The following is a 27,173-nucleotide window of genomic DNA, read 5'->3' on the forward strand; positions in this document are numbered from 1 at the left end:
ACGAATGGGTCTCTATGTGTGGTGTAGTAGCATAGTGATGTGAAGAGTTAGTTGGTTGTGGATTCAGTATATTAAATGAGTTCATACTAGTGTTACTCAATGCTTTTTGATGTTAAGCCTGTACACTGTGCCAACTATGAGGCACATTTCGGTTCAGGCACCAAATTAACAGTTCTCGGTAAGTCATCCATACACTGTGTTTGCCTTTATGTGTCGTTTGAGTTAGACAACGTAATTGTGAGAAGAGAGATGTGATATCCTAGTAGATTATAGTGTGTTTGCCTTTATGTGTCGTTTGAGTTAGACAACGTAATTGTGAGAAGAGAGATGTGATATCCTAGTAGATTATAGTATGTTTGTCTCATCTATGTGTTCTAAACTGGTAAGAACAGGGTGTTGGTTGGTATTAGGAGAATAGATTTATCAAAGGTCGTGATCGGGGATGGAAAGTTCTAGAAAACAGCACAGCTAGAGACTAAATCTATACTAGAGCAGTGTTCCACTGTACTGTGTTAATGGTGCCAGGCTCAGCACGTCTATATATCTATACTAGAGCAGTGTTGCTCAGCACGTCTATATATCTATACTAGAGCAGTGTTCCACTGTACTGTGTTAATGGTGCCAGGCTCAGCACGTCTATACTGTATATCTATACTAGAGCAGTGTTGCTCAGCACGTCTATATATCTATACTAGAGCAGTGTTCCACTGTACTGTGTTAATGGTGCCAGGCTCAGCACGTCTATATATCTATATTAGAGCAGTGTTGCTCAGCACGTCTATACTGTATATCTATATTAGAGCAGTGTTGCTCAGCACGTCTATATATCTATACTAGGGCAGTGTTTCACTGTACTGTGCTAATGGTGCTCGCCTGGTTGACTTCAGTGGAGGAACCAGGTCAACTGTTTTAGGTAAGAAATGACACCTTGCAGTCATCTATATAGCGGCAGCAGGGTAGCCTAGTGGTTAGAGCGTTGGACTAGTAACCGAAAGGTTGCAAGTTCAAATCCCTGAGCTGACAAGGTACAAATCTGTACAAAAACCCCTGAACAAGGCAGTTAACCCACTGTTCCCCTGAACAAGGCAGTTAACCCACTGTTCCCCTGAACAGGCAGTTAACCCACTGTTCCCCTGAACAAGGCAGTTAACCCACTGTTCCCCTGAGCAAGGCAGTTAACCCACTGGTTCCCCTGAACAAGGCAGTTAACCCACTGTTCCCCTGAACAAGGCAGTTAACCCACTGTTCCCCTGAGCAAGGCAGTTAACCCACTGGTTCCCCTGAACAAGGCAGTTAACCCACTGTTCCCCTGAACAAGGCAGTTAACCCACTGGTTCCCCTGAACAAGGCAGTTAACCCATTGTTCCCCTGAACAAGGCAGTTAACCCATTGTTCCCCTGAACGAGGCAGTTAACCCACTGTTCCCCTGAACAAGGCAGTTAACCCACTGGTTCCCCTGAACAAGGCAGTTAACCCATTGTTCCCCTGAACAAGGCAGTTAACCCACTGTTCCCCTGAACAAGGCAGTTAACCCACTGTTCCCCTGAACAAGGCAGTTAACCCACTGTTCCCCTGAACAAGGCAGTTAACCCACTGTTCCCCTGAACAAGGCAGTTAACCCACTGTTCCCCTGAACAAGGCAGTTAACCCATTGTTCCCCTGAACAAGGCAGTTAACCCACTGTTCCTAGGCCATCATTGAAAATAAGAATTTGTTCTTAACTGACTTGCCTATTTAAATAAAGGTAAAATAAAATAAATAAATATAGTTATAAACCATGTGAGCTATGTGGTTATAATGTATGTGGTTGTATGATTTTTAGAGAATTGTACTGTAACAGAATGACTGGGTCTTTGAACGTCCTCCTGCCGTGGTCACGTAAAGGGGGAGTAAATCTATGATGCTGGAGGAGTCAGCGGAGGAACCCGCTTAACTGTTCTAGACAAAACACCAAAATAAAAATAATACAATTAACCAAATGACTGTTGGAGATGGAAACCTCTTACATTTCATTAGAAAAATAGTCACAATAATGTATTTGGTTATAATTGAGATTATACCCGTGGCTGAGTTACTGTGAAGAGTATTTGAATGTACTTCTAAACAGAGTAACAAAGGTTGAGAAAGTCCAGAGTCCTTGTCAGAACTAGAGACTTTAGGATACATCCTTGTCGCTCTGTGCTCGTACTCGGGAAGCATACTTTGGAGCCGGCACCAAACTCACCGTTTTAGGTAAGAAAATATACTACCAAATGTTACGAACTAGCATGGAGAAAACATGTACAATATTCTGCAATATAAAAACCGTTACACTTTAAACTAAAAGGTTATTTTAATGTAACTGGATCACAGTAAAAACATCAGTTATCTTCCTCTGACATTTTACACAACAAGGTATCAGATCAAGGATTGAGATATCTATGCCCAGACCCAGTCTACATCTCTCATGGTATTGAGGTATAAAGTGGTCTGGTTCTATGCCCAGACCCAGTCTACATCTCTCATGGTATTGAGGTATAAAGTGGTCTGGCTCTATGCCCAGACCCAGTCTACATCTCTCATGGTATTGAGGTATAAAGTGGTCTGGCTCTATGCCCAGACCCAGTCTACATCTCTCATGGTATTGAGGTATAAAGTGGTCTGGCTCTATGCCCAGACCCAGTCTACATCTCTCATGGTATTGAGGTATAAAGTGGTCTGGCTCTATGCCCAGACCCAGTCTCCATCTCTCATGGTATTGAGGTATAAAGTGGTCTGGTTCTATGCCCAGACCCAGTCTCCATCTCTCATGGTATTGAGGTATAAAGTGGTCTGGCTCTATGCCCAGACCCAGTCTACATCTCTCATGGTATTGAGGTATAAAGTGGTCTGGTTCTATGCCCAGACCCAGTCTACATCTCTCATGGTATTGAGGTATAAAGTGGTCTGGTTCTATGCCCAGACCCAGTCTACATCTCTCATGGTATTGAGGTATAAAGTGGTCTGGCTCTATGCCCAGACCCAGTCTCCATCTCTCATGGTATTGAGGTATAAAGTGGTCTGGCTCTATGCCCAGACCCAGTCTACATCTCTCATGGTATTGAGGTATAAAGTGGTCTGGCTCTATGCCCAGACCCAGTCTACATCTCTCATGGTATTGAGGTATAAAGTGGTCTGGTTCTATGCCCAGACCCAGTCTACATCTCTCATGGTATTGAGGTATAAAGTGGTCTGGCTCTATGCCCAGACCCAGTCTCCATCTCTCATGGTATTGAGGTATAAAGTGGTCTGGCTCTATGCCCAGACCCAGTCTACATCTCTCATGGTATTGAGGTATAAAGTGGTCTGGCTCTATGCCCAGACCCAGTCTACATCTCTCATGGTATTGAGGTATAAAGTGGTCTGGCTCTATGCCCAGACCCAGTCTCCATCTCTCATGGTATTGAGGTATAAAGTGGTCTGGCTCTATGCCCAGACCCAGTCTCCATCTCTCATGGTATTGAGGTATAAAGTGGTCTGGCTCTATGCCCAGACCCAGTCTACATCTCTCATGGTATTGAGGTATAAAGTGGTCTGGCTCTATGCCCAGACCCAGTCTCATGGTATTGAGGTATAAAGTGGTCTGGTTCTATGCCCAGACCCAGTCTACATCTCTCATGGTATTGAGGTATAAAGTGGTCTGGTTCTATGCCCAGACCCAGTCTACATCTTTCATGGTATTGAGGTATAAAGTGGTCTGGCTCTATGCCCAGACCCAGTCTACATCTCTCATGGTATTGAGGTATAAAGTGGTCTGGTTCTATGCCCAGACCCAGTCTACATCTCTCATGGTATTGAGGTATAAAGTGGTCTGGTTCTATGCCCAGACCCAGTCTACATGTCTCATGGTATTGAGGTATAAAGTGGTCTGGCTCTATGCCCAGACCCAGTCTACATGTCTCATGGTATTGAGGTATAAAGTGGTCTGGTTCTATGCCCAGACCCAGTCTACATCTCTCATGGTATTGAGGTATAAAGTGGTCTGTTTCTATGTCCAGACCCAGTCTCCATCTCTCATGGTATTGAGGTATAAAATGGTCTGTTTCTATGTCCAGACCCAGTCTACATCTCTCATGGTATTGAGGTATGAAGTGGTCTGGCTCTATGCCCAGACCCAGTCTACATCTCTCATGGTATTGAGGTATAAAGTGGTCTGGCTCTATGCCCAGACCCAGTCTACATCTCTCATGGTATTGAGGTATAAAGTGGTCTGGCTCTATGCCCAGACCCAGTCTACATCTCTCATGGTATTGAGGTATAAAGTGGTCTGGCTCTATGCCCAGAACCAGTCTCCATCTCTCATGGTATTGAGGTATAAAGTGGTCTGGCTCTATGCCCAGACCCAGTCTACATCTCTCATGGTATTGAGGTATAAAGTGGTCTGGTTCTATGCCCAGACCCAGTCTACATCTCTCATGGTATTGAGGTATAAAGTGGTCTGGTTCTATGCCCAGACCCAGTCTACATCTATCATGGTATTGAGGTATAAAGTGGTCTGGTTCTATGCCCAGACCCAGTCTACATCTCTCATGGTATTGAGGTATGAAGTGGTCTGGCTCTATGCCCAGACCCAGTCTCCATCTCTCATGGTATTGAGGTATAAAGTGGTCTGGCTCTATGCCCAGACCCAGTCTACATCTCTCATGGTATTGAGGTATAAATTGGTCTGGCTCTATGCCCAGACCCAGTCTACATCTCTCATGGTATTGAGGTATAAAGTGGTCTGGCTCTATGCCCAGACCCAGTCTACATCTCTCATGGTATTGAGGTATAAAGTGGTCTGGCTCTATGCCCAGAACCAGTCTCCATCTCTCATGGTATTGAGGTATAAAGTGGTCTGGCTCTATGCCCAGACCCAGTCTACATCTCTCATGGTATTGAGGTATGAAGTGGTCTGGCTCTATGCCCAGACCCAGTCTCCATCTCTCATGGTATTGAGGTATAAAGTGGTCTGGCTCTATGCCCAGACCCAGTCTACATCTCTCATGGTATTGAGGTATAAAGTGGTCTGGCTCTATGCCCAGACCCAGTCTACATGTCTCATGGTATTGAGGTATAAAGTGGTCTGGCTCTATGCCCAGACCCAGTCTACATGTCTCATGGTATTGAGGTATAAAGTGGTCTGGCTCTATGCCCAGAACCAGTCTCCATCTCTCATGGTATTGAAGTATAAAGTGGTCTGGATCTATGCCCAGACCCAGTCTATATCTCTCATGGTATTGAGGTATAAAGTGGTCTGGTTCTATGCCCAGACCCAGTCTACATCTCTCATGGTATTGAGGTATAAAGTGGTCTGGCTCTATGCCCAGACCCAGTCTACATCTCTCATGGTATTGAGGTATGAAGTGGTCTGGCTCTATGCCCAGACCCAGTCTCCATCTCTCATGGTATTGAGGTATAAAGTGGTCTGGCTCTATGCCCAGACCCAGTCTACATCTCTCATGGTATTGAGGTATAAAGTGGTCTGGCTCTATGCCCAGACCCAGTCTACATCTCTCATGGTATTGAGGTATGAAGTGGTCTGGCTCTATGCCCAGACCCAGTCTCCATCTCTCATGGTATTGAGGTATAAAGTGGTCTGGCTCTATGCCCAGACCCAGTCTACATCTCTCATGGTATTGAGGTATAAAGTGGTCTGGCTCTATGCCCAGACCCAGTCTACATCTCTCATGGTATTGAGGTATAAAGTGGTCTGGCTCTATGCCCAGACCCAGTCTACATCTCTCATGGTATAAAGTGGTGATGCCCAGACCCAGTCTACATCTCTCATGGTATAATAAAGTGGTCTGGCTCTATGCCCAGACCCAGTCTCATCTCTCATGGTATTGAGGTATAAAATGGTCTGTTTCTATGTCCAGACCCAGTCTACATCTCTCATGGTATTGAGGTATAAAGTGGTCTGGCTCTATGCCCAGACCCAGTCTACATCTCTCATGGTATTGAGGTATAAAGTGGTCTGGTTCTATGCCCAGACCCAGTCTACATCTCTCATGGTATTGAGGTATAAAGTGGTCTGGCTCTATGCCCAGACCCAGTCTACATGTCTCATGGTATTGAGGTATAAAGTGGTCTGGTTCTATGCCCAGACCCAGTCTACATCTCTCATGGTATTGAGGTATAAAGTGGTCTGTTTCTATGCCCAGACCCAGTCTCCATCTCTCATGGTATTGAGGTATAAAATGGTCTGGTTCTATGCCCAGACCCAGTCTACATCTCTCATGGTATTGAGGTATAAAGTGGTCTGGCTTCTATGCCCAGACCCAGTCTCATCTCTCATGGTATTGAGGTATAAAGTGGTCTGGCTCTATGCCCAGACCCAGTCTACATCTCTCATGGTATTGAGGTATAAAGTGGTCTGGCTCTATGCCCAGACCCAGTCTACATCTCTCATGGTATTGAGGTATAAAGTGGTCTGGCTCTATGCCCAGACCCAGTCTCCATCTCTCATGGTATTGAGGTATAAAGTGGTCTGGCTCTATGCCCAGACCCAGTCTACATCTCTCATGGTATTGAGGTATAAAGTGGTCTGGCTCTATGCCCAGACCAGTCTACATCTCTCATGGTATTGAGGTATAAAGTGGTCTGGCTCTATGCCCAGACCCAGTCTACATCTCTCATGGTATTGAGGTATAAAGTGGTCTGGTTCTATGCCCAGACCCAGTCTACATCTCTCATGGTATTGAGGTATAAAGTGGTCTGGCTCTATGCCCAGACCCAGTCTCCATCTCTCATGGTATTGAGGTATAAAGTGGTCTGGCTCTATGCCCAGACCCAGTCTACATCTCTCATGGTATTGAGGTATAAAGTGGTCTGGCTCTATGCCCAGACCCAGTCTACATCTCTCATGGTATTGAGGTATAAAGTGGTCTGGCTCTATGCCCAGACCCAGTCTACATCTCTCATGGTATTGAGGTATAAAGTGGTCTGGCTCTATGCCCAGACCCAGTCTCCATCTCTCATGGTATTGAGGTATAAAGTGGTCTGGCTCTATGCCCAGACCCAGTCTACATCTCTCATGGTATTGAGGTATAAAGTGGTCTGGCTCTATGCCCAGACCCAGTCTCCATCTCTCATGGTATTGAGGTATAAAGTGGTCTGGCTCTATGCCCAGACCCAGTCTACATCTCTCATGGTATTGAGGTATAAAGTGGTCTGGCTCTATGCCCAGACCCAGTCTACATGTCTCATGGTATTGAGGTATAAAGTGGTCTGGCTCTATGCCCAGACCCAGTCTACATGTCTCATGGTATTGAGGTATAAAGTGGTCTGGCTCTATGCCCAGAACCAGTCTCCATCTCTCATGGTATTGAGGTATAAAGTGGTCTGGATCTATGCCCAGACCCAGTCTACATCTCTCATGGTATTGAGGTATAAAGTGGTCTGGCTCTATGCCCAGACCCAGTCTACATCTCTCATGGTATTGAGGTATAAAGTGGTCTGGCTCTATGCCCAGACCCAGTCTACATGTCTCATGGTATTGAGGTATAAAGTGGTCTGGCTCTATGCCCAGACCCAGTCTACATCTCTCATGGTATTGAGGTATAAAGTGGTCTGGCTCTATGCCCAGACCCAGTCTACATCTCTCATGGTATTGAGGTATGAAGTGGTCTGGCTCTATGCCCAGACCCAGTCTCCATCTCTCATGGTATTGAGGTATAAAGTGGTCTGGCTCTATGCCCAGACCCAGTCTATCTCTCATGGTATTGAGGTATAAAGTGGTCTGGCTCTATGCCCAGACCCAGTCTACATCTCTCATGGTATTGAGGTATGAAGTGGTCTGGCTCTATGCCCAGACCCAGTCTCCATCTCTCATGGTATTGAGGTATAAAGTGGTCTGGCTCTATGCCCAGACCCAGTCTACATCTCTCATGGTATTGAGGTATAAAGTGGTCTGGCTCTATGCCCAGACCCAGTCTACATCTCTCATGGTATTGAGGTATAAAGTGGTCTGGCTCTATGCCCAGACCCAGTCTACATCTCTCATGGTATTGAGGTATAAAGTGGTCTGGCTCTATGCCCAGACCCAGTCTACATCTCTCATGGTATTGAGGTATAAAGTGGTCTGGCTCTATGCCCAGACCCAGTCTACCATCTCTCATGGTATTGAGGTATAAAATGGTCTGTTTCTATGTCCAGACCCAGTCTACATCTCTCATGGTATTGAGGTATAAAGTGGTCTGGCTCTATGCCCAGACCCAGTCTGCATCTCTCATGGTATTGAGGTATAAAGTGGTCTGGCTCTATGCCCAGACCCAGTCTACATCTCTCATGGTATTGAGGTATAAAGTGGTCTGGCTCTATGCCCAGACCCAGTCTACATCTCTCATGGTATTGAGGTATAAAGTGGTCTGGCTCTATGCCCAGACCCAGTCTACATCTCTCATGGTATTGAGGTATAAAGTGGTCTGGTTCTATGCCCAGACCCAGTCTACATCTCTCATGGTATTGAGGTATAAAGTGGTCTGTTTCTATGTCCAGACCCAGTCTCCATCTCTCATGGTATTGAGGTATAAAATGGTCTGTTTCTATGTCCAGACCCAGTCTACATCTCTCATGGTATTGAGGTATAAAGTGGTCTGGCTCTATGCCCAGACCCAGTCTACATCTCTCATGGTATTGAGGTATAAAGTGGTCTGGCTCTATGCCCAGACCCAGTCTACATCTCTCATGGTATTGAGGTATAAAGTGGTCTGGCTCTATGCCCAGACCCAGTCTACATCTCTCATGGTATTGAGGTATGAAGTGGTCTGGCTCTATGCCCAGACCCAGTCTACATCTCTCATGGTATTGAGGTATGAAGTGGTCTGGCTCTATGCCCAGACCCAGTCTCCATCTCTCATGGTATTGAGGTATAAAGTGGTCTGGCTCTATGCCCAGACCAGTCTCCATCTCTCATGGTATTGAGGTATAAAGTGGTCTGGCTCTATGCCCAGACCCAGTCTCCATCTCTCATGGTATTGAGGTATAAAGTGGTCTGGCTCTATGCCCAGACCCAGTCTCCATCTCTCATGGTATTGAGGTATAAAGTGGTCTGGCTCTATGCCCAGACCCAGTCTCCATCTCTCATGGTATTGAGGTATAAAGTGGTCTGGCTCTATGCCCAGACCCAGTCTACATCTCTCATGGTATTGAGGTATAAAGTGGTCTGGCTCTATGCCCAGACCCAGTCTCCATCTCTCATGGTATTGAGGTATAAAGTGGTCTGGCTCTATGCCCAGACCCAGTCTACATCTCTCATGGTATTGAGGTATAAAGTGGTCTGGCTCTATGCCCAGACCCAGTCTACATCTCTCATGGTATTGAGGTATGAAGTGGTCTGGCTCTATGCCCAGACCCAGTCTCCATCTCTCATGGTATTGAGGTATAAAGTGGTCTGGCTCTATGCCCAGACCCAGTCTACATCTCTCATGGTATTGAGGTATAAAGTGGTCTGGCTCTATGCCCAGACCCAGTCTACATCTCTCATGGTATTGAGGTATGAAGTGGTCTGGCTCTATGCCCAGACCCAGTCTCCATCTCTCATGGTATTGAGGTATAAAGTGGTCTGGTTCTATGCCCAGACCCAGTCTACATCTCTCATGGTATTGAGGTATAAAGTGGTCTGGTTCTATGCCCAGACCCAGTCTACATCTATCATGGTATTGAGGTATAAAGTGGTCTGGTTCTATGCCCAGACCCAGTCTACATCTCTCATGGTATTGAGGTATAAAGTGGTCTGGCTCTATGCCCAGACCCAGTCTACATGTCTCATGGTATTGAGGTATAAAGTGGTCTGGCTCTATGCCCAGACCCAGTCTACATGTCTCATGGTATTGAGGTATAATGTGGTCTGGCTCTATGCCCAGACCCAGTCTACATCTCTCATGGTATTGAGGTATAAAGTGGTCTGGCTCTATGCCCAGACCCAGTCTCCATCTCTCATGGTATTGAGGTATAAAGTGGTCTGGCTCTATGCCCAGACCCAGTCTCCATCTCTCATGGTATTGAGGTATAAAGTGGTCTGGCTCTATGCCCAGACCCAGTCTACATCTCTCATGGTATTGAGGTATAAAGTGGTCTGGCTCTATGCCCAGACCCAGTCTACATCTCTCATGGTATTGAGGTATGAAGTGGTCTGGCTCTATGCCCAGACCCAGTCTCCATCTCTCATGGTATTGAGGTATAAAGTGGTCTGGCTCTATGCCCAGACCCAGTCTACATCTCTCATGGTATTGAGGTATAAAGTGGTCTGGCTCTATGCCCAGACCCAGTCTACATCTCTCATGGTATTGAGGTATAAAGTGGTCTGGCTCTATGCCCAGACCCAGTCTACATCTCTCATGGTATTGAGGTATAAAGTGGTCTGGCTCTATGCCCAGACCCAGTCTACATCTCTCATGGTATTGAGGTATAAAGTGGTCTGGTTCTATGCCCAGACCCAGTCTACATCTATCATGGTATTGAGGTATAAAGTGGTCTGGTTCTATGCCCAGACCCAGTCTCCATCTCTCATGGTATTGAGGTATAAAGTGGTCTGGCTCTATGCCCAGACCCAGTCTCCATCTCTCATGGTATTGAGGTATAAAGTGGTCTGGCTCTATGCCCAGACCCAGTCTACATCTCTCATGGTATTGAGGTATAAAGTGGTCTGGCTCTATGCCCAGACCCAGTCTACATCTCTCATGGTATTGAGGTATGAAGTGGTCTGGCTCTATGCCCAGACCCAGTCTCCATCTCTCATGGTATTGAGGTATAAAGTGGTCTGGCTCTATGCCCAGACCAGTCTACATCTCTCATGGTATTGAGGTATAAAGTGGTCTGGCTCTATGCCCAGACCCAGTCTACATGTCTCATGGTATTGAGGTATAAAGTGGTCTGGCTCTATGCCCAGACCCAGTCTACATCTCTCATGGTATTGAGGTATAAAGTGGTCTGGTTCTATGCCCAGACCCAGTCTACATCTCTCATGGTATTGAGGTATAAAGTGGTCTGGCTCTATGCCCAGACCCAGTCTACATCTATCATGGTATTGAGGTATAAAGTGGTCTGGCTCTATGCCCAGACCCAGTCTACATCTCTCATGGTATTGAGGTATAAAGTGGTCTGGCTCTATGCCCAGACCCAGTCTACATCTCTCATGGTATTGAGGTATAAAGTGGTCTGGTTCTATGCCCAGACCCAGTCTACATCTCTCATGGTATTGAGGTATAAAGTGGTCTGGTTCTATGCCCAGACCCAGTCTCATCTCTCATGGTATTGAGGTATAAAGTGGTCTGGTTCTATGCCCAGACCCAGTCTACATCTCTCATGGTATTGAGGTATAAAGTGGTCTGGCTCTATGCCCAGACCCAGTCTACATCTCTCATGGTATTGAGGTATAAAGTGGTCTGGCTCTATGCCCAGACCCAGTCTACATCTCTCATGGTATTGAGGTATAAAGTGGTCTGGCTCTATGCCCAGACCCAGTCTACATCTCTCATGGTATTGAGGTATAAAGTGGTCTGGCTCTATGCCCAGACCCAGTCTACATCTCTCATGGTATTGAGGTATAAAGTGGTCTGGCTCTATGCCCAGACCCAGTCTCCATCTCTCATGGTATTGAGGTATAAAGTGGTCTGGCTCTATGCCCAGACCCAGTCTCCATCTCTCATGGTATTGAGGTATAAAGTGGTCTGGCTCTATGCCCAGACCCAGTCTACATCTCTCATGGTATTGAGGTATAAAGTGGTCTGGCTCTATGCCCAGACCCAGTCTACATCTCTCATGGTATTGAGGTATAAAGTGGTCTGGCTCTATGCCCAGACCCAGTCTCCATCTCTCATGGTATTGAGGTATAAAGTGGTCTGGCTCTATGCCCAGACCCAGTCTACATCTCTCATGGTATTGAGGTATAAAGTGGTCTGGCTCTATGCCCAGACCCAGTCTACATCTCTCATGGTATTGAGGTATAAAGTGGTCTGGCTCTATGCCCAGACCCAGTCTACATCTCTCATGGTATTGAGGTATAAAGTGGTCTGGTTCTATGCCCAGACCCAGTCTACATCTCTCATGGTATTGAGGTATAAAGTGGTCTGGTTCTATGCCCAGACCCAGTCTACATCTATCATGGTATTGAGGTATAAAGTGGTCTGGTTCTATGCCCAGACCCAGTCTACATCTCTCATGGTATTGAGGTATGAGGTGGTCTGGCTCTATGCCCAGACCCAGTCTCCATCTCTCATGTTATTGAGGTATAAAGTGGTCTGGCTCTATGCCCAGACCCAGTCTACATCTCTCATGGTATTGAGGTATAAAGTGGTCTGGCTCTATGCCCAGACCCAGTCTACATCTCTCATGGTATTGAGGTATGAAGTGGTCTGGCTCTATGCCCAGACCCAGTCTCCATCTCTCATGGTATTGAGGTATAAAGTGGTCTGGCTCTATGCCGAGACCCAGTCTACATCTCTCATGGTATTGAGGTATAAAGTGGTCTGGCTCTATGCCCAGACCCAGTCTACATGTCTCATGGTATTGAGGTATAAAGTGGTCTGGCTCTATGCCCAGACCCAGTCTACATGTCTCATGGTATTGAGGTATAAAGTGGTCTGGTTCTATGCCCAGACCCAGTCTACATCTCTCATGGTATTGAGGTATAAAGTGGTCTGGTTCTATGCCCAGACCCAGTCTACATCTATCATGGTATTGAGGTATAAAGTGGTCTGGTTCTATGCCCAGACCCAGTCTACATCTCTCATGGTATTGAGGTATGAAGTGGTCTGGCTCTATGCCCAGACCCAGTCTCCATCTCTCATGGTATTGAGGTATAAAGTGGTCTGGCTCTATGCCCAGACCCAGTCTACATCTCTCATGGTATTGAGGTATAAAGTGGTCTGGCTCTATGCCCAGACCCAGTCTACATGTCTCATGGTATTGAGGTATAAAGTGGTCTGGCTCTATGCCCAGACCCAGTCTACATGTCTCATGGTATTGAGGTATAAAGTGGTCTGGTTCTATGCCCAGACCCAGTCTCCATCTCTCATGGTATTGAGGTATAAAGTGGTCTGGCTCTATGCCCAGACCCAGTCTACATCTCTCATGGTATTGAGGTATAAAGTGGTCTGGCTCTATGCCCAGACCCAGTCTACATCTCTCATGGTATTGAGGTATAAAGTGGTCTGGCTCTATGCCCAGACCCAGTCTCCATCTCTCATGGTATTGAGGTATAAAGTGGTCTGGCTCTATGCCCAGACCCAGTCTACATCTCTCATGGTATTGAGGTATAAAGTGGTCTGGCTCTATGCCCAGACCCAGTCTACATCTCTCATGGTATTGAGGTATAAAGTGGTCTGGCTCTATGCCCAGACCCAGTCTACATCTCTCATGGTATTGAGGTATAAAGTGGTCTGGTTCTATGCCCAGACCCAGTCTACATCTCTCATGGTATTGAGGTATAAAGTGGTCTGGTTCTATGCCCAGACCCAGTCTACATCTCTCATGGTATTGAGGTATAAAGTGGTCTGGCTCTATGCCCAGACCCAGTCTACATCTCTCATGGTATTGAGGTATAAAGTGGTCTGGCTCTATGCCCAGACCCAGTCTCCATCTCTCATGGTATTGAGGTATAAAGTGGTCTGGCTCTATGCCCAGACCCAGTCTACATCTCTCATGGTATTGAGGTATAAAGTGGTCTGGCTCTATGCCCAGACCCAGTCTACATCTCTCATGGTATTGAGGTATAAAGTGGTCTGGCTCTATGCCCAGACCCAGTCTACATGTCTCATGGTATTGAGGTATAAAGTGGTCTGGCTCTATGCCCAGACCCAGTCTCCATCTCTCATGGTATTGAGGTATAAAGTGGTCTGGCTCTATGCCCAGACCCAGTCTACATCTCTCATGGTATTGAGGTATAAAGTGGTCTGGCTCTATGCCCAGACCCAGTCTACATCTCTCATGGTATTGAGGTATAAAGTGGTCTGGCTCTATGCCCAGACCCAGTCTACATCTCTCATGGTATTGAGGTATAAAGTGGTCTGGTTCTATGCCCAGACCCAGTCTACATCTCTCATGGTATTGAGGTATAAAGTGGTCTGGCTCTATGCCCAGACCCAGTCTACATCTCTCATGGTATTGAGGTATAAAGTGGTCTGGCTCTATGCCCAGACCCAGTCTACATCTCTCATGGTATTGAGGTATAAAGTGGTCTGGCTCTATGCCCAGACCCAGTCTACATCTCTCATGGTATTGAGGTATAAAGTGGTCTGGCTCTATGCCCAGACCCAGTCTACATCTCTCATGGTATTGAGGTATAAAGTGGTCTGGCTCTATGCCCAGACCCAGTCTACATCTCTCATGGTATTGAGGTATGAAGTGGTCTGGCTCTATGCCCAGACCCAGTCTCCATCTCTCATGGTATTGAGGTATAAAGTGGTCTGGCTCTATGCCCAGACCCAGTCTACATCTCTCATGGTATTGAGGTATAAAGTGGTCTGGCTCTATGCCCAGACCCAGTCTACATCTCTCATGGTATTGAGGTATAAAGTGGTCTGGCTCTATGCCCAGACCCAGTCTCCATCTCTCATGGTATTGAGGTATAAAGTGGTCTGGCTCTATGCCCAGACCCAGTCTCCATCTCTCATGGTATTGAGGTATAAAGTGGTCTGGCTCTATGCCCAGACCCAGTCTACATCTCTCATGGTATTGAGGTATAAAGTGGTCTGGCTCTATGCCCAGACCCAGTCTACATCTCTCATGGTATTGAGGTATAAAGTGGTCTGGCTCTATGCCCAGACCCAGTCTACATCTCTCATGGTATTGAGGTATAAAGTGGTCTGGCTCTATGCCCAGACCCAGTCTACATCTCTCATGGTATTGAGGTATAAAGTGGTCTGGCTCTATGCCCAGACCCAGTCTCCATCTCTCATGGTATTGAGGTATAAAGTGGTCTGGCTCTATGCCCAGACCAGTCTACATCTCTCATGGTATTGAGGTATAAAGTGGTCTGGCTCTATGCCCAGACCCAGTCTACATCTCTCATGGTATTGAGGTATAAAGTGGTCTGGCTCTATGCCCAGACCCAGTCTACATCTCTCATGGTATTGAGGTATAAAGTGGTCTGGCTCTATGCCCAGACCCAGTCTCCATCTCTCATGGTATTGAGGTATAAAGTGGTCTGGCTCTATGCCCAGACCCAGTCTATATCTCTCATGGTATTGAGGTATAAAGTGGTCTGGCTCTATGCCCAGACCCAGTCTACATCTCTCATGGTATTGAGGTATAAAGTGGTCTGGCTCTATGCCCAGACCCAGTCTACATCTCTCATGGTATTGAGGTATAAAGTGGTCTGGTATCTATGCCCAGACCCAGTCTACATCTCTCATGGTATTGAGGTATAAAGTGGTCTGGCTCTATGCCCAGAACCAGTCTCCATCTCTCATGGTATTGAGGTATAAAGTGGTCTGGCTCTATGCCCAGACCCAGTCTACATCTCTCATGGTATTGAGGTATAAAGTGGTCTGGCTCTATGCCCAGACCCAGTCTACATCTCTCATGGTATTGAGGTATAAAGTGGTCTGGCTCTATGCCCAGACCCAGTCTACATCTCTCATGGTATTGAGGTATAAAGTGGTCTGGCTCTATGCCCAGACCCAGTCTACATCTCTCATGGTATTGAGGTATAAAGTGGTCTGGCTCTATGCCCAGACCCAGTCTCCATCTCTCATGGTATTGAGGTATAAAGTGGTCTGGCTCTATGCCCAGACCCAGTCTACATCTCTCATGGTATTGAGGTATAAAGTGGTCTGGCTCTATGCCCAGACCCAGTCTACATCTCTCATGGTATTGAGGTATAAAGTGGTCTGGCTCTATGCCCAGACCCAGTCTCCATCTCTCATGGTATTGAGGTATAAAGTGGTCTGGCTCTATGCCCAGACCCAGTCTACATCTCTCATGGTATTGAGGTATAAAGTGGTCTGGCTCTATGCCCAGACCCAGTCTACATCTCTCATGGTATTGAGGTATAAAGTGGTCTGGCTCTATGCCCAGACCCAGTCTACATCTCTCATGGTATTGAGGTATAAAGTGGTCTGGCTCTATGCCCAGACCCAGTCTCCATCTCTCATGGTATTGAGGTATAAAGTGGTCTGGCTCTATGCCCAGACCCAGTCTCCATCTCTCATGGTATTGAGGTATAAAGTGGTCTGGCTCTATGCCCAGACCAGTCTACATCTCTCATGGTATTGAGGTATAAAGTGGTCTGGCTCTATGCCCAGACCCAGTCTACATCTCTCATGGTATTGAGGTATAAAGTGGTCTGGCTCTATGCCCAGACCCAGTCTACATCTCAGACCCTAGTCTACCATCTCTCATGGTATTGAGGTATAAAGTGGTCTGGCTCTATGCCCAGACCCAGTCTATCTCTCATGGTATTGAGGGTATAAAGTGGTCTGGTTCTATGCCCAGACCCAGTCTACATCTCTCATGGTATTGAGGTATAAAGTGGTCTGGTTCTATGCCCAGACCCAGTCTCCATCTCTCATGGTATTGAGGTATAAAGTGGTCTGGCTCTATGCCCAGACCCAGTCTACATCTCTCATGGTATTGAGGTATAAAGTGGTCTGGCTCTATGCCCAGACCCAGTCTACATCTCTCATGGTATTGAGGTATAAAGTGGTCTGGCTCTATGCCCAGACCCAGTCTACATCTCTCATGGTATTGAGGTATAAAGTGGTCTGGCTCTATGCCCAGACCCAGTCTCCATCTCTCATGGTATTGAGGTATAAAGTGGTCTGGCTCTATGCCCAGACCCAGTCTACATCTCTCATGGTATTGAGGTATAAAGTGGTCTGGCTCTATGCCCAGACCCAGTCTCCATCTCTCATGGTATTGAGGTATAAAGTGGTCTGGCTCTATGCCCAGACCCAGTCTACATCTCTCATGGTATTGAGGTATAAAGTGGTCTGGCCCAGACTCTATGGTATGCCCAGACCCAGACCCAGTCTACATCTCTCATGGTATTGAGGTATAAAGTGGTCTGGCTCTATGCCCAGACCCAGTCTACATCTCTCATGGTATTGAGGTATAAAGTGGTCTGGCTCTATGCCCAGACCCAGTCTCCATCTCTCATGGTATTGAGGTATAAAGTGGTCTGGCTCTATGCCCAGACCCAGTCTACATCTCTCATGGTATTGAGGTATAAAGTGGTCTGGCTCTATGCCCAGACCCAGTCTACATCTCTCATGGTATTGAGTATAAAGTGGTCTGGCTCTATGCCCAGACCCAGTCTACATCTCTCATGGTATTGAGGTATAAAGTGGTCTGGTTCTATGCCCAGACCCAGTCTCCATCTCTCATGGTATTGAGGTATGAAGTGGTCTGGCTCTATGCCCAGACCCAGTCTCCATCTCTCATGGTATTGAGGTATAAAGTGGTCTGGCTCTATGCCCAGACCCAGTCTACATCTCTCATGGTATTGAGGTATAAAGTGGTCTGGCTCTATGCCCAGACCCAGTCTACATCTCTCATGGTATTGAGGTATGAAGTGGTCTGGCTCTATGCCCAGACCCAGTCTCCATCTCTCATGGTATTGAGGTATAAAGTGGTCTGGCTCTATGCCCAGACCCAGTCTACATCTCTCATGGTATTGAGGTATAAAGTGGTCTGGCTCTATGCCCAGACCCAGTCTACATCTCTCATGGTATTGAGGTATAAAGTGGTCTGGCTCTATGCCCAGACCCAGTCTACATCTCTCATGGTATTGAGGTATAAAGTGGTCTGGCTCTATGCCCAGACCCAGTCTACATCTCTCATGGTATTGAGGTATAAAGTGGTCTGGCTCTATGCCCAGACCCAGTCTACATCTCTCATGGTATTGAGGTATAAAGTGGTCTGGCTCTATGCCCAGACCCAGTCTCCATCTCTCATGGTATTGAGGTATAAAGTGGTCTGGCTCTATGCCCAGACCCAGTCTACATCTCTCATGGTATTGAGGTATAAAGTGGTCTGGCTCTATGCCCAGACCCAGTCTACATCTCTCATGGTATTGAGGTATAAAGTGGTCTGGCTCTATGCCCAGACCCAGTCTCCATCTCTCATGGTATTGAGGTATAAAGTGGTCTGGCTCTATGCCCAGACCCAGTCTACATCTCTCATGGTATTGAGGTATAAAGTGGTCTGGCTCTATGCCCAGACCCAGTCTACATCTCTCATGGTATTGAGGTATAAAGTGGTCTGGTTCTATGCCCAGACCCAGTCTACATCTCTCATGGTATTGAGGTATAAAGTGGTCTGGTTCTATGCCCAGACCCAGTCTCCATCTCTCATGGTATTGAGGTATAAAGTGGTCTGGCTCTATGCCCAGACCCAGTCTACATCTCTCATGGTATTGAGGTATAAAGTGGTCTGGCTCTATGCCCAGACCCAGTCTCATCTCTCATGGTATTGAGGTATAAAGTGGTCTGGCTCTATGCCCAGACCCAGTCTACATCTCTCATGGTATTGAGGTATAAAGTGGTCTGGTTCTATGCCCAGACCCAGTCTACATCTATCATGGTATTGAGGTATAAAGTGGTCTGGCTCTATGCCCAGACCCAGTCTACATCTCTCATGGTATTGAGGTATGAAGTGGTCTGGCTCTATGCCCAGACCCAGTCTCCATCTCTCATGGTATTGAGGTATAAAGTGGTCTGGCTCTATGCCCAGACCCAGTCTACATCTCTCATGGTATTGAGGTATAAAGTGGTCTGGCTCTATGCCCAGACCCAGTCTCCATCTCTCATGGTATTGAGGTATAAAGTGGTCTGGCTCTATGCCCAGACCCAGTCTACATCTCTCATGGTATTGAGGTATAAAGTGGTCTGGCTCTATGCCCAGACCCAGTCTACATCTATCATGGTATTGAGGTATAAAGTGGTCTGGTTCTATGCCCAGACCCAGTCTACATCTCTCATGGTATTGAGGTATGAAGTGGTCTGGCTCTATGCCCAGACCCAGTCTCCATCTCTCATGGTATTGAGGTATAAAGTGGTCTGGCTCTATGCCCAGACCCAGTCTACATCTCTCATGGTATTGAGGTATAAAGTGGTCTGGCTCTATGCCCAGACCCAGTCTACATCTCTCATGGTATTGAGGTATAAAGTGGTCTGGCTCTATGCCCAGACCCAGTCTACATCTCTCATGGTATTGAGGTATAAAGTGGTCTGGCTCTATGCCCAGACCCAGTCTACATCTCTCATGGTATTGAGGTATAAAGTGGTCTGGCTCTATGCCCAGACCCAGTCTACATCTCTCATGGTATTGAGGTATAAAGTGGTCTGGCTCTATGCCCAGACCCAGTCTACATCTCTCATGGTATTGAGGTATGAAGTGGTCTGGCTCTATGCCCAGACCCAGTCTCCATCTCATGGTATTGAGGTATAAAGTGGTCTGGCTCTATGCCCAGACCCAGTCTACATCTCTCATGGTATTGAGGTATAAAGTGGTCTGGCTCTATGCCCAGACCCAGTCTACATCTCTCATGGTATTGAGGTATAAAGTGGTCTGGCTCTATGCCCAGACCCAGTCTACATGTCTCATGGTATTGAGGTATAAAGTGGTCTGGCTCTATGCCCAGACCCAGTCTCCATCTCTCATGGTATTGAGGTATAAAGTGGTCTGGCTCTATGCCCAGACCCAGTCTACATCTCTCATGGTATTGAGGTATAAAGTGGTCTGGCTCTATGCCCAGACCCAGTCTACATCTCTCATGGTATTGAGGTATAAAGTGGTCTGGTTCTATGCCCAGACCCAGTCTACATCTATCATGGTATTGAGGTATAAAGTGGTCTGGTTCTATGCCCAGACCCAGTCTACATCTCTCATGGTATTGAGGTATGAAGTGGTCTGGCTCTATGCCCAGACCCAGTCTCCATCTCTCATGGTATTGAGGTATAAAGTGGTCTGGCTCTATGCCCAGACCCAGTCTACATCTCTCATGGTATTGAGGTATAAAGTGGTCTGGCTCTATGCCCAGACCCAGTCTACATCTCTCATGGTATTGAGGTATAAAGTGGTCTGGCTCTATGCCCAGACCCAGTCTACATGTCTCATGGTATTGAGGTATAAAGTGGTCTGGCTCTATGCCCAGACCCAGTCTACATGTCTCATGGTATTGAGGTATAAAGTGGTCTGGCTCTATGCCCAGAACCAGTCTCCATCTCTCATGGTATTGAGGTATAAAGTCGTCTGGCTCTATGCCCAGACCCAGTCTATATCTCTCATGGTATTGAGGTATAAAGTGGTCTGGTTCTATGCCCAGACCCAGTCTACATCTCTCATGGTATTGAGGTATAAAGTGGTCTGGTTCTATGCCCAGACCCAGTCTACATCTATCATGGTATTGAGGTATAAAGTGGTCTGGTTCTATGCCCAGACCCAGTCTACATCTCTCATGGTATTGAGGTATGAAGTGGTCTGGCTCTATGCCCAGACCCAGTCTCCATCTCTCATGGTATTGAGGTATAAAGTGGTCTGGCTCTATGCCCAGACCCAGTCTACATCTCTCATGGTATTGAGGTATAAAGTGGTCTGGCTCTATGCCCAGACCCAGTCTACATCTCTCATGGTATTGAGGTATGAAGTGGTCTGGCTCTATGCCCAGACCCAGTCTCCATCTCTCATGGTATTGAGGTATAAAGTGGTCTGGCTCTATGCCCAGACCCAGTCTACATCTCTCATGGTATTGAGGTATAAAGTGGTCTGGCTCTATGCCCAGACCCAGTCTACATCTCTCATGGTATTGAGGTATAAAGTGGTCTGGTTCTATGCCCAGACCCAGTCTACATCTATCATGGTATTGAGGTATAAAGTGGTCTGGTTCTATGCCCAGACCCAGTCTACATCTCTCATGGTATTGAGGTATGAAGTGGTCTGGCTCTATGCCCAGACCCAGTCTACATCTCTCATGGTATTGAGGTATAAAGTGGCCTGGTTCTATGCCCAGACCCAGTCTACATGTCTCATGGTTCTAGTTGTTATCAGCTCTGTTATGAGCGGTGAGTTTCAAGACACAGACTAACTACGACAATGGAACTAGACTCACAGTCTGAGGTAAAGGCAAGACTAGGGTGTATATAACTAGACTCTGCTAGAGTCGTGAGGAGCACATTAGGGTGTATATAACTAGACTCTGCTAGAGTCGTGAGGAGCACATTAGGGTGTATATAACTAGACTCTGCTAGAGTCGTGAGGAGCACATTAGGGTGTATATAACTAGACTCTGCTAGAGTCGTGAGGAGCACATTAGGGTGTATATAACTAGACTCTGCTAGAGTCGTGAGGAGCACATTAGGGTGTATATAACTAGACTCTGCTAGAGTCGTGAGGAGCACATTAGGGTGTATATAACTAGACTCTGCTAGAGTCGTGAGGAGCACATTAGGGTGTATATAACTAGACTCTGCTAGAGTCGTGAGGAGCACAATAGAGTGTATATAACTAGACTCTGCTAGAGTTGTGAGGAGCACATTAGGGTGTATATATAGACTCTGCTAGAGTCGTGAGGAGCATATTAGGGTGTATATAACTAGACTCTGCTAGAGTCGTGAGGAGCACAATAGGGTGTATATAACTAGACTCTGCTAGAGTCGTGAGGAGCACAATAGGGTGTATATAACTAGACTCTGCTAGAGTCGTGAGGAGCACATTAGGGTGTATATAACTAGACTCTGCTAGAGTCGTGAGGAGCACATTAGGGTGTATATAACTAGACTCTGCTAGAGTCGTGAGGAGCACATTAGGGTGTATATAACTAGACTCGGCTAGAGTCATGAGGAGCACATTAGGGTGTATATAACTAGACTCTGCTAGAGTCGTGAGGAGCACATTAGGGTGTATATAACTAGACTCTGCTAGAGTCGTGAGGAGCACCTTAGGGTGTATATAACTAGACTCTGCTAGAGTCGTGAGGAGCACATTAGGGTGTATATAACTAGACTCTGCTAGAGTTGTGAGGAGCACATTAGGGTGTATATAACTAGACTCTGCCAGTGTTGAGAGAAGAGGGCTCTTTCTGTAGCCTCGTATCAGTGTGAACCTCAACCAGCCGTACTTCAGCGGCGGCACCAAACTCACAGCTCTGGGTGAGAAACCTGATGATTAAATGTGTATAGACTCTTCTAGATACAACCCATATTGATGTATCTGACAGACTGGATGATTTCTAAACGTGTGTGAACCACAGATGGAGAGAAATAGATACGTAGAAAATAATGTTGAAAATCCTCCCAGACGTTAGTTTGAATTAATCTACATGGTGTTGGATCAGTTTGAAGAAACCGTTTCATAGTTCAGACCAAGGAAAGTAGTAGAACCGGGTCAGAACTGGGTCATTCTACAGAGCCTGTAAAGTAGAGCATGGTATCTCTCTGTGACACACGGAGAAGGCAGAGTTTGGTCCAGGAACCAGACTCACTGTTCTAGGTAAGAGATTCACCTCTTAAAAGTATTTATACACAATATTGAAATTATTTTTAATAATGGGTTGAATTCTAGTTGATTGATCTGGTATATTAGTTGAACATGCAAATATTCAGGAGGTGGAAAATACCTAGGTTTGTTTTAGTCCTGTGAATAGAGCTAACGGAGAAAGAGAGTTAAGCTCTGTCGACATAAACATGCTTAGAAATACAGTACAGCAACTACAGTACTAGCCCCTTTGGTAAAGACAAACTACAGCAAATACAGTACTAACCTCTTTGGTAAAGACAAACTACAGCAAATACAGTACTAACCTCTTTGGTAAAGACAAACTACAGCAACTACAGTACTAGCCCCTTTGGTAAAGACAAACTACAGCAACTACAGTACTAGCCCCCTTGGTAAAGACAAACTACAGCAACTACAGTACTAGCCCCTTTGGTAAAGACAAACTACAGCAACTACAGTACTAGCCCCTTTGGTAAAGACAAACTACAGCAACTACAGTACTAGCCCCTTTGGTAAAGACAAACTACAGCAACTATAGTACTTGCTAGCTAGCATCAGCCTGGTTTTCTCTCTGTGAGTATGTGGTGTGCTCTGGCGCTTATCCTGCCTACTTTGGAGAGGGAACCATGCTAACAGTTCTGGGTAAGGAAGCTGCAAAAATACTGTAAAAATACTGCAAAAATACTGTAATAATCGTATATTATAGCTTTCATGTTGAGATGCTGAATGAAATGTTGCGTTATTATGGGCTTGTCTGGACACAGAATCAGGTTCAGGTCTGAGTGGACAACAAATAGAGCCATTGATTGACTGTTAAAGGTTAAAGCTTCTTCTATTTCCTCCCTGCAGAGCCAGACATCCCTGTCACTCCACCCAAAGTCAAAGTCCTTCCACCCTCCACTAAGGAGTGTGAAGATAGAAACAAGAAGAAGAAGAAGACGTTGGTGTGTGTGGCCACCGACTTCTACCCCGACCACGTCACTGTGTTCTGGAAGTTAAATGGAGGCGCCAACATCACCGATGGAGTGGGGACCGACAACACAGCCTTGAGGGATGAAAACAGACGCTACAGTATCACCAGCAGACTGAGAGTCCCAGCCAAGACATGGAACACGGCCTCTAACAGATTCACCTGCACCGTCCGCTTCTTCAATGGGACCGATAACATATATGTTGCAGATCACATTAACGGAGAAGAAGGTATGGTCAAATTATGAACTAAAACACTGTCCTTGTTTATGAGAAGAAACACGTTTTATTGAACGACAATAGTATACTTCTCTGTATTTGTCATTCTCTAGTAAAATCGTAAATAAACTAGTGAGCTTCTCTACATCATTATGTAGAACTAGGATGTGCATTAGCCTGTGTCATGTGAAACACTGCTTTGTTTCTTCCATGTCAAGGTGGTGATGGAGGGATGACGGCAGGTAAATGTGCCCATTCTATACTGAACTACTTATTGTTCATGCCAAATACATGGAATACATATAACCTATAGTTTACATAATACTGTTTACAATACTATCATATTTAATTCATGCCTAATCTGCGGAACAATATTAACCTGACAGCATCTTAGTCAAGGTCATTTCAATGTCTTATTGTCCTTGTTGTAGAGTACTACGTGAAGAGCACCCAGACTGCCAAGCTGGCCTACAGCATCTTCATCGCTAAGAGTACCTTCTACGGCCTGGTCGTCATGGCTCTGATTTGGAAGTCTCAGGTGAGTTCACTGCTACTATGACGAGGGACATCACACAGCCTTCTCTCTCTTCTTCAATCTATGTCTTGTGCCAGCTAGCCTGGTCCCAGATCTGTTTGTGCTGTCTTGCCAACTCTTATTGTCGGCATGACAACGACATACTGTAGGAGTTGGCAGGAAAGCACAAACAGATCTGGGACCAGGCTAGCTTTGTGCTAATAAAGGATCTAAGATGGCACCATACTGTCTTTATCCTGTATCTCTGTGTTCCCATACAGACACCATACTGTCTTTATCCTGTATCTCTGTGTTCCCATACAGACACCATACTGTCTTTATCCTGTATCTCTGTGTTCCCCATACAGACACCATACTGTCTTTATCCTGTATCTCTGTGTTCCCATACAGACACCATACTGTCTTTATCCTGTATCTCTGTGTTCCCATACAGACACCATACTGTCTTTATCCTGTATCTCTGTGTTCCCATACAGACACCATACTGTCTTTATCCTGTATCTCTGTGTTCCCCATACAGACACCATACTGTCTTTATCCTGTATCTCTGTGTTCCCATACAGACACCATACTGTCTTTATCCTGTATCTGTGTGTTTCCATACAGGCACCATACTGTCTTTATCCTGTATCTCTGTGTTTCCATACAGCGCTCCTCAGATAAACAGATGTAATTGATCCCTGACTGAGACCAGGCCACCCGTGGAAGCTGAATTGGGTGGACTGGAGGGCGGCATGTGTGGTATAAGGCTCTGGTGACACTTTAAAGTAGTGCACTATAAAGTAGTAGGACGTAATAGCCATTTGGGACGAGGAACAAACCCATTTCTATCATGTGATTACAATGTACAGTGTGCTGTCTATTATCTGTCACTTACTATACAATGTGAGGATGTATTTTATCGTCCCCAATAAACAGAATCTTTATTCATGTATTCACTGAGAGTACAAAACATTAAGAACACCTTCCTCATCCTCCCCCTTGAATTCGTCGGGGCATGGACTCTACAAGGTGTCTAAAGCGTTCCACAGGGATGCTGGCCCATGTTGACTCCAATGCTTCCCACGGTTGTGTCAAGTTGGCTGGATGTCCTTTGGGTGGTGGACCATTCTCGATACACACGGGAAACTGTTGAGTGTGAAAAACCCAGCAGCGTTGCAGTTCTTGACAGAACCAGTGTGCCTGGCACCTACTACCCTACCCCCGTTCAAAGACACTTAAATATTTTGTCTTACCCATTCACCCTCTGAAGGACACACATACACAATCCATGTCTCTATTGTCTCAAGGCATAACAATCCTCAAGGCATAACAATTTAACCCGTCTCCTCGCCTTCATCTACACTAACTGGATTTAACAATTGGGATCATAGCTTTCACCTGGATTCACCTGGCCAATTTATGTCATGGAAAGAGCAGGTGTTCATAATGTTTTGTTCACTCAGTGTATATGAGTTAATTCTAAGTTAATCCTAATTAAATAAAGGTTAAATAAAATATATATATAATTAGTCTGTTCAAGTGTCATTTTATCAGTCTGAGTTGTCAGGTAACGTTTTCCTTCAACACGTTGTGACATCTGCAAGGAGAAGGGCCTCCTAAAATACATTTGGTTGATTTTCATCATCACTTGTTACTATATTACTCACTTGTTACTATATTACTCACTTGTTACTATATTACTCACTTGTTACTATATTACTCACTTGTATTGTTACTATATTACTCACTTGTTACTATATTACTCACTTGTTACTATATACTCACTTGTTACTATATTACTCACTTGTTACTATATTACTCACTTGTTACTATATACTCACTTGTTACTATATTACTCACTTGTTACTATATACTCACGTGTTACTATATTACTCACTTGTTACTATATTACTCACTTGTTACTATATTACTCACTTGTTACTATATACTCACTTGTTACTATATTACTCACTTGTTACTATATACTCACTTGTTACTATATTACTCACTTGTTACTATATACTCACGTGTTACTATATTACTCACTTGTTACTATATTACCCACTTGTTACTATATTACTCACTTGTTAGTCAATAATAAAGTTGGAAATGTGACTATTTGACTGACACTTATTTCCACCTAAGAGAAGTTGGTAATGTTGAAACCTGGTAGATAGATTCTGTCTCTTTGGAGCAGAAACTCTCTACAATTTTGATTCAACTGTTTCTTTCCATCGAGGGAGTATTGTTACGATCAACTAGGAGTGGTGGTGGGTGGAATCAGGCGCAGGTTCGTGACAAGTATATTGTGATGTTTATGTCTGTATCACGCCTGATTTCTGAGAAACTCACCGCTTCCTGCTTTCCTGCCCACACAGAGAGGAAGTTTCCGTGACACTCTGCAGTGCTGCAGTGCATCATGGTCTCAGACACTCAGGTGGAACAGTTAAACATCGCCTTCAGAAAGTATTCCGTGACACTCTGCAGCGCTGCAGTGCATCATGGTCTCAGACCTCCCGACGCTCAGGTGGAACAGTTAAACATCGCCTTCAGAAAGTATTCCGTGACACTCTGCAGCGCTGCAGTGCATCATGGTCTCAGACCTCCCGACACTCAGGTGGAACAGTTAAACATCGCCTTCAGAAAGTATTCCGTGTTATTTTGTTGTTGCAGCCTGAATTAAAAACATTTTTATTCAAAATGGATTAAATATAAAGACATTTACCCATCTACACACAATACCCCATAATGACAACGGGAAAACGTGTTTTTAGACATTTTTATGAATTCATCTGAGTCAAATCTTATTTTTCCACAAATTTTTCCACAAATAAGAGGAGTTGTGTTCACAACAGTTCAAAACATTCAGTTGATGCAAGTTGAACACTGAGCGAAACATTAGGAACACTTGTTACAGTATTTACAGTACCAGTCAAAAGTTTGGACACTCAAGGGTTTTCCTTTATTTTTTACTATTTTCTACATTGTAGAATAGTAGTGAAGACATCAAACCTATGAAACAACACATATGGAA

The 27,173-nt window shown here is 45.5% G+C and overlaps 1 gene segment (V, D, J or C); it reads left to right on the plus strand.

Moving 5' to 3' along the window:
* On the plus strand, positions 1 to 26,254 carry LOC115115498 (M1-specific T cell receptor beta chain-like). The segment is given in 5 exon segments: positions 1 to 178; positions 23,284 to 23,634; positions 23,841 to 23,864; positions 24,054 to 24,160; positions 24,807 to 26,254. Coding segments are annotated over 5 exon segments (585 nt in total).
* The last annotated feature ends 919 nt before the right edge of the window (positions 26,255 to 27,173 follow it).

This window comes from Oncorhynchus nerka, linkage group LG18, assembly GCF_034236695.1.
Source record: "Oncorhynchus nerka isolate Pitt River linkage group LG18, Oner_Uvic_2.0, whole genome shotgun sequence".
NCBI classification, from domain to species: domain Eukaryota; kingdom Metazoa; phylum Chordata; class Actinopteri; order Salmoniformes; family Salmonidae; genus Oncorhynchus; species Oncorhynchus nerka.